Source organism: Mercenaria mercenaria, unplaced genomic scaffold, assembly GCF_021730395.1.
Source record: "Mercenaria mercenaria strain notata unplaced genomic scaffold, MADL_Memer_1 contig_3936, whole genome shotgun sequence".
Classification (NCBI taxonomy): domain Eukaryota; kingdom Metazoa; phylum Mollusca; class Bivalvia; order Venerida; family Veneridae; genus Mercenaria; species Mercenaria mercenaria.
In genome coordinates this window covers 28,065-36,937 of record NW_026462124.1, presented here as the reverse complement: position 1 = coordinate 36,937, position 8,873 = coordinate 28,065, and the positions used below count along the sequence as shown (strand labels likewise).

Sequence of the window (8,873 nt, the reverse complement as noted above, 5' to 3'; positions counted from 1 at the left end):
TACGGAGACAGCTCTTGTTTGATATGTTTATTGTCGGGGACCAATACCAAAATAATGCTTATAGGAGTACCTGAAAAGACATGATGTGATGTAAATTGTGTTGGCGGCCTAAAACCTAGGTAATTTAGATACAAAGATTATTTAAACATTGTCCAAACACTGTTGTGACATACTTCTAAGAAGGTGTTTATACATATATTTATAGTGGACGCAACTTGACCCCGATGGTTGACCTTTGTATTATAATACATAATGAGGCACAACCTATTATTGAAAAGGAGTGCATTGCATACAAACTAACTGCATATGAATATACATGGATACCCTAAGCACCCCTTATTTATACTAATGAAATAATCGATATGAATAATCAGCCTAAGGTCAACCAACGCGGTCCAGTTGCGACTACTATAACTAGGGTGCAAGAAGTCCACCTAATGTTGCACAATCTACAGCTGGCTGGGTCAGGAATGTGTGGATATTTCAGATGGAAGGAACATATCTGTACATTTATTGACAGTCACTGGACCACTTTCTTTGGATCTCAAAGGTAAGTTTATGACACAGGAAAAACATATTGGTTTGAGGGATTTTTCGGAGAAAAGTTTGAATAACAGCATCAGATTAAAAAGAAACTAATAGAGTGATATAACATGATTTCTGATGGGACTCCTTACAAAATGGCTGAAAAAATGGTCCATTTGGTAACCAGCCCATCTGTTTAGCACTGGGTAAGTAGGTAGGTAAATAATAATTTTTTAATCCCTCAAGTTAATGTTTTCATGAAGTATAAACAAATGTAATTGCTTTTAATTTCTTAATTTATTTAATAAGATTGTAGACGGGTAATTAAATCAAATCAAATCTTTATTGTGATGTAGGCCCATGCTTCATTAAATATGTATGCACATACACAAACAAAACATTTACAAACAACAACAGGCTTACGGCAGGTCGGTGGTTTTACCCAGGTGCCCACTCGTGATGAAATAATGCACAGAGGGGCACCATGGGTCTTCCTCCACCATCAAAACTGGAAAGTTGCCATATGACCTATAGTTGTGTCAGTGCGACGTTAAAACCAAGAAAATAAAAAAAATAAAACAACAATAATTAAATAAAAGAGATGTTCGAGTAAATGTTAACTAATTTCATCATTCATATTAGTAAAACACATAATAGGTTTGTATATAATTTCTAATACTTTTATTATATACATACAATATATGCCTGTCCATGAAATCCGTAAAACATGCTATAACACACATTTAAACAGTTCCAGACTCACACAAATGAAAATTAAAAAAAAATGTATATAGTAACAGCAATATTTCTTGTAATATTTGCATATTTTGAGGACAGCAATTTATTGAGCTTTTGAACACGTTGTTTTTGCTCGACCTTTAGAAGAAAAAGTAGAGCTTTTCCACTTGACTTGGCGTCGGCGTTGGTTAAAGTTTTTGGTAAAGACAAATATCTCTATTACTATGAAAGCTATTGCCTTGAAACTTAATATTATTATTTACTATCAAAGTTTTCACCAAGAGAATCAATTCCCATCACTGATCTGAATTTTGATGGAGTTATGCCCCTTTTTGACTTAGAATTTTTGGTTAAAGTTTTTGATAAAGTCAGATATCTCTGTTACTATCAAAGCTATTGTCTTGAAACTTAAAATATTTAATTACTATCAAAGTCTACACCAGGAAAAACAATCCCCGTAACTCTGATTGAAATTTGACAGAGTTATGCGCCTTTTTAACTTAGAGTTTTTTGTAAAAGTTTTTCATTAAGTCAAATATCTCTGCTACTATCAAAGCTATTGACTTAAATGTTAAAATAGTTATTTACTATCAAAGTCTAAACCAGGAGAAACAAACCCCATAACTCTGATAGAATTTTGACAGAGTTATGCCACTTTTTAAATCAGATTTTTTTGGTTAAAGTGTTATAAAGTTTTTACTGGCAAAGCTCTGATTTAGTCCAGCACTGAGAAAAGTCGTAAGGACAGCTCTTGTTATAGAACCTTGTAGGTATGTATTTTTCTCTAAATGTTCTGTACAAATCAGATACTTATATATAATTATTTTCAACAACATTTTTACAATAAAAAAGAAATCTAATAGATTGGTTGAGCTATTCTGATTGTCGAAAACATTGCCACTTGAGGGCATATAAGATCTTCCTAATTTGCCTGCCCAATTTCATAATAGCTTCATAGAAAAGTTCCTTGCTTGACCCTCTACCAAAATTATTCAAATTTCCCAATGCCCCAATAAATATTGACAAGATTTACACCAAATCTTACAGCAGTTACCTGTGCCAAGCCTAGCTATGCGTATTATTGGCATGTTTTGGTTCATTTATTTTCAGCGGAGTTATGGCCCTTGATTTATCATGTTAGAGGTGTTTACACTGCTTGCCATATACCATTGGACTGAATTTCACCAAACTTCACAAATGATCAATGTGAAGCCTAGTTTTGCATATCATTGGCATGTTCTGGTTCATTTATTTTCAGCAGAGTTATAGCCCTTATTGTTTGTGATGCTCATAGCTCAAAAAGTATATGGCCTAGAATAATGAATCCTTTTCATAAAATGTTTGTTGAGGCTATACCCCATTTATACTACAAACATTTGAATTATTTCCCCTTATTTGTGGCAAATGTACCAGTGGGGGGAACACCCTATGTCCTACAGACACATTCTAGGTTGTTTTGGGTTAAACACCGTTTTTTTAACAGTATTTTAGTTATGCAATGTGTACAGTTAACCTAACCAGTGTTCCCGGATTCTGAGCCAGTACAAACCTGTTCTCCACATTCAAGTAACTGCCAACTTCCCACATGAATCAGAGATAGAGGACGAATTATGTCAGACACAGTACCTTTTATGAAATCATCACAGAGAACATAATGCCTTGCCAGGGGATCGAACTTGCGATCCCTAGAATTGCTCTCTCCTCATTGAGCTAAGCGGACGAAATCAACAGAGTTATGACCTTTAATTTGTCTCCTATACCACAGGTTGGAATTCCAGCAAGTTTCAGTGGAGCCTTAAGTGCCAAGTTAACATAGAAACTCCGAAAACCGGACCCTCGAAAAACCGGAATCCTCTGAAAATCGGACGATTTCCAAAGCCAAGTTTTTCCTTTATAAGTACAGTTAAACAAGAGGGTCATGATGACCCTGGTTCGCTCATCTGAGTAATATGAGCTACATGTTTCAAATGTAAAACTGATGATTTTTTTTAATTTTTTGGAAGATTTTCCGATGTACAATCAAGTAACCCCTGGGGCGGGGCCAATTTTACCCCGGGGGTCATGATTTGAACAAAATTTGTAGAAGTCTACTAGGCAATGTTACATATCAAATATCTAAGATCTAGGCCTTCTGGTTTATTTTTAGCAAATTTATGAAGATTTCCCTATGTACAATCAAGTAACCCCTGGGGCTGGGTCAGTTTGACCTGGGGGGTCAAGATTTAAACAAATTTTGTAGAGGTCCACTAGGCAATGCTACATGTCAAATATCTAAGCTCTAGGCCTTCTGGTTTATTTTTAGAAAATTTGAAGATTTTTCTATCTACAATCAAGTAACCCCATGGGGCGGGGTCATGATTTGAACAAATTTTGTAGAAGTCTACTAGGCAATGTTACATGTCAAATATCTAAGCTCTATGCCTTCTGGTTTATTTTTTTTTTTTTAATTGAAGATTTTCCTATGTAAAATCAAGTGACCCCTGGGGCGGGGTCAGTTTTGACCCCGGGGTCCTGATTTGAACAACTTTAGTGGAGGTCCATTAGGCAATGCTACATGTCAAATATCTAAGCTCTAGGGCTTCTGGATTTTGAGAAGAAGATTTTTTAAGATTTTCCTATGTAAAATCAAGTGACCCCTGGGGCGGGGTCAATTTTGACCCCGGGGTCATGATTTGAACCAACTTGGTAGAGGTCCATTAGGCAATGCTTCACACTAAATATCTAAGCTCTGGGGCATCTGGGTTTTGAGAAGAAGATTTTTAAAGTTTTTTTCTTTCGGTTGCCATGGCAACCAGAGTTCTGCATGGAATTCAATTCTTTGGATAATTTTGAAAGGGGACCACCCAAGGATCATTCCTGTGAAGTTTGGTGTATTTCTGCCCAGTGGTTTTCAAGAAGAAGATTTTTTTAGAAATTGACGGACTACGCTAGACTGACGACGGACATTAAGCGGTCACAATAGCTCACCTTGTCACTTCGTGACAGGTGAGCTAAAAAGCACTCTGAATACCGGAAACTCTGAATTCCGAAAACCGGACGGTTTTTCATAGCCACAAAGAAATATTGTACATAAAAATTCCTTTGAAAACCGGACAGTAAGTGTCAGAACTTATGTGTATTGATCTTTGAATTGATTTTAAAAACATAATCTCAAGCAGGTGACAATTTTTGTTTACCGACTAATAATCACAAATGTTAACTAAGTAGGTGTGAAAAAACATTTGTCTGTGTATTTTGTAAATTTGCTATAAAAGGTAAGTTTACAATGTGCAAAACATTTTAATGTAATAGGGAGAAGTTGAAAATTGAGCAATTGGTGTACAGATGATTTTCATAAAATACATCTTTTTTTTTAAATAAATTAAATAATATGAAAAAGTTCTTGTTCTTATTAATTATTATTGATATTGGTATTAATTATTCAATATCGATATTCACATGATGCATGTTCCTTGATTTATAGGAGCTAGACTATTTGTGTACAAACAATAAGCAAAACATTCCTTTAATCATAAAGTGTCATTTTAAGTGATTTTTTTTCTCATTTAAAAATAATTCAGTTTTAATATATAACAGAGATAATTATTGTAAAAAGCAGATTTTGGAAAAGAAAAAAAACCTACAAGACATTAAATGTGATACAGTAAGATGAAATAAATCATATACATAAATAAATCTCAGAATTTTGTGCAAAATCCTCTAAAATCCGGAATCCTCTGAAAACCGGACTTTTTGACCTGGTCCGGACAGTGTCCGATGTTCGGAGTTTCTGCTGTAATTGGAAAGTTATGGTTCAGTTATTTTCATTGGAATTGTTGCCCCTAATTCATGGCATTTTACAATGTCTGTGTTACATAGAGGGAGACATTATGTTTTACATGAAAAATAGTATCTACATTTCTGTGGCTTAATATGTATATTTTATGGTTCGCTGTTGTATATATAATTATGTATCTGTATATTCATGTCTTTATGTACATTTGCTATTATATATGTCTTGTGTGATAATTACGTTAAAACATTAAAGGTATTTTTTTTTATTTATCGTCTCTTTGTGAAACAGTTAACATAAGCTCTGTAGAGCTTTTTAGCAATCCTATATTAAGAACAGTTAAAACCAATTATACCTTACCCCCAGCAATTTGCTGGTACCTATTCACAGCTGGGTCAGCTGAGACAATCGTGATAAAGTGCCTTGCCCAAAGACACACCGCAATGGGAGTAGCCAGGATTCAAACCAGGGGCCTTCGCCTCAGTAGGAAAGCCCTCTCGACCAATGCGTCCACACAATTTAACATTTCAACATTATTAAACTAAACTAAATACTTAGACTAAATACTTAGATCTATTTTGAAATTTTCAACTTAATGTTGAAAGAAATTCTTCATTCATTTTGAACTAAATGGCATTTACTATATTAGAAAAATAGTCTGCATACATGTAACTTGGCAGCATTGTTTCTTCCCCTTAGATTTAAGGATAATAGATAATAACGTAATGCATCTACAGCTCTACCCTCTTGTTCCATACACTGTCCCAGTAGGTTCAAGGCTGTTTCCCTGTGTCCAATTTCTGGTTCCTGGTCAATGGTTCTCGCAAGGTTAGAAAGGGCTCTTTGCTTATCTTCATGTCTCCCAAGATTGCTGTAGGTTTTGTATTGTAGAAAGTAGAGGTAAGGGAGGGAATCTATCACAGCCAAGTCCATCCAGACATCATCTTGTCCTCTGAAGGGAAGGTCTTCTTCTGTAGATCTAAACATTTCATGTCTTAGTTCATGTGGAACACAGTTAATTTCACATGGCAGAAATCTGACACAGAATGCTGTAGTGTGATATATATCTTCTTCATTATAATTGTCAAATATTGCATTGACTCCTCTTCTTAGAGGTTGGATATGATAATGGCAAGAACAAATAGGTTCAACAATGTTTAGATCATAGTTTCCTTCAATATATCTGAGAACAATTTCTGCTCTTTGAATATCCCCTATACAGTATAACATGGATGCTAGCTTCAATTTACTAGATGCAACATCTGTGTCCAGACCCAGTGAGATCCAGGTGAGGGCTTCAGCACCTATATTATTATACCAACAAATGTTGAGAGACGCTAGGATAGATCCCAGAGTTGTACAGAACCATGGAGCAAGAAGACGGCAGGCTGTTTTGTCCAGTCCTTGGCATTTTTTAGAAATACTGACTAATTCGAAAAGATACAAAATAGTTTGTATAGCTTCTTCATAGTTACTGTTTCGAATAAAATTAAGTCCAGCCAGTATAATGTCAGCAATGACCTGTGCAGTTGGTTTTAATAATTTTCCTGAAATGATGTCACTTGTTTTGAATAGGCATGGATTATTATTTAACTTCATCTGAATCCTTTCACCAAGATCATCACATTTAATCTCCAGTAATACTCTGCCTTCACTGTTTATAATATACTGCAGTAATTCAAGAATGTAAGGTTTACATTCATGAGAAATATGTCCTCTCATCAAGTTGTTTCCAGGTATGATAAAATGAGGACAATTTTCATTTAGAACTCTGGTGTACAAGACAAATAAACAGAATGATAGACAAACAAGTAAGTTTTCGTCTCTCCAGATGTTAGAATTTGTATTTGCAATACAGTGGAATAGAACTGTTTTACACATATAACTTGAAATGGTGTTTTCGAAATTAGGCTTGATGAATTCTTTTAATATCATCTTCATCAAGACGTAACAGCGAATCTGTGTAATACTGAGATTGAACATTAGACACCTTTCTGTTAGAGATGTTGATATTCTCCATTCCAGCTCTTCATTTTCACTGCCCTTGCTTCCGACAGCAACAACAAAACATCCAGTATTGCTACAATATCTCTTCATGTCATCTGAAGGCCACTGACCTACACCTTGCTGGTCTAACCATTGTCTGGCTTGCAGAGGCCATGATTTACAGGGATAGGCAACAACATAGTCAGTCTCTATAAACCCATTCACTCCATCTCGTGTATATGCTGGACCATGTTTTTCTCCATCCTCGAAAACTTCAGCTGCTGCAGTAGATATAATTGTATTCTTCTCCAGTATTCTTCCTATTCTGTCTTTGTAGAAATGTTCACTAGGTACGTCATTGTATGGAAGTGGAGCATCATATCTAAGATGTTGTAGCATGCAATAGCCATGTGATACAGTCTCATCCAGGATCATCAAGCTATTCATCTTACCAGGTTCCCAGTCAGCCCAGTCTTGTATCAAATTAATCTGATCAAAACAGATCACTAAGTCTTCATCTGAATGAAGTCCAAGTGTTGTTGAGCCTTCAGACTGACTTCCAAAATAGTAGTTTGAAATATTTTCATCCAGTACTTGGTCTGATTTTGTAAGCATTGATTCCCTAAGCAGGTATGCTCTCCTTCTCTTCAGTACAATCCTCTCATCCACTCCAATATCAGCAAGGACCTCTGACAGTCTCATTGACACAGTCCTTGTATATTCTGGTGCTTGGAACATTCTAAAAATAAAGTAACCTACATATTTAGTTTATAAACTGATTCCTGTCCCTTAGATGTTTCATAGAAATTTGCAGAGTACTCCAGCATATATTTTTAAGGTCCCTTATATTTATCTCTTGAGCTTTCAGTTGAAAATGGCGCCCGCCCGCTTAGCTCAATAGGTAAGAGCGTTGGTCTACGGATCGCGGGGTCGCGAGTTCGATCCTCGGGCGGGGCGTATGTTCTCCGTGACTATTTGATAAACGACATTGTGTCTGAAATCATTAGTCCAAAACCTCTGATTCGTGTGGGGAAGTTGGCAGTTACTTGCGGAGAACAGGTTTGTACTGGTACAGAATCCAGGAACACTGGTTAGGTTAACTGCCCGCCGTTACATGACTGAAATACTGTTGAAAAACGGCGTTAAACCCAAAGCAAACAAACAAACAAATCAGTTGAAAATGGTCACTAGAAAGGTACAGTAAGGGCATTGTATGATAAAATTAATAAATAATTTATTTACCTACTAAAAACCATGGACTACCAATGTGTTTAATAGACCATGTAAAAGCATAAGACTGTATTAATCAACTGACACAAATTTGTGTGTAGTAAAATTACATACCTTTGGTTTTTTTATGAAGTTGTCAAAATGAATAAATGTCTCCTTTTTAGACAAATTTGTCATAAATAGTTAAGTTCTATGTTTGAAGGTTTCTGTATTTTTTTTTTTTTTTTGTTTTACTTCCTCTTTCTATTTAAACAGAAGGTAAAGAGTTCATTTAAGCAGATTGTGCAGTGAGTTGTTACCTACCTTAATAATAAAATCAATAACAGGTTTAAGTAATAATAAAAGAATATGCATGGCTAGCATTTAAAACAAAAATCAATGTTCCATTACCTTATTGTTTATTCATAGATTGTTTACAATTTACTGTTTTAAAGAATAAAAGAGCAGTCTGAAAATAAATTTCTCTAATGTAATTTTTATAAACTGGAATTTTGGAAAGTAATTAAAATACTTTAAGATGAAAATGTGTATGCCTGGTACAGGATCTAAGTCCACTACCACCTGAACAATAACTTGCCATACTAACAGGCTAGGCTTACAAGGCAGGCAATAGATAACAATG

General features: G+C 35.2%; 1 protein-coding gene across 1 annotated transcript; it reads right to left on the bottom strand.

Moving 5' to 3' along the window:
- Positions 1-833: 833 nt before the first annotated feature.
- Positions 834-8,494, bottom strand: LOC128553551 (uncharacterized). The gene is made up of 2 exons (XM_053534735.1): positions 8,366-8,494; positions 834-7,760 (listed from the first exon to the last, which is right to left on the bottom strand). Exon 2 carries the CDS (start codon positions 7,757-7,759, stop codon positions 5,681-5,683), a length of 2,079 nt encoding a protein of 692 aa, XP_053390710.1. The 5' UTR covers position 7,760; positions 8,366-8,494; the 3' UTR covers positions 834-5,680.
- Between the last annotated feature and the right edge of the window lie 379 nt (positions 8,495-8,873).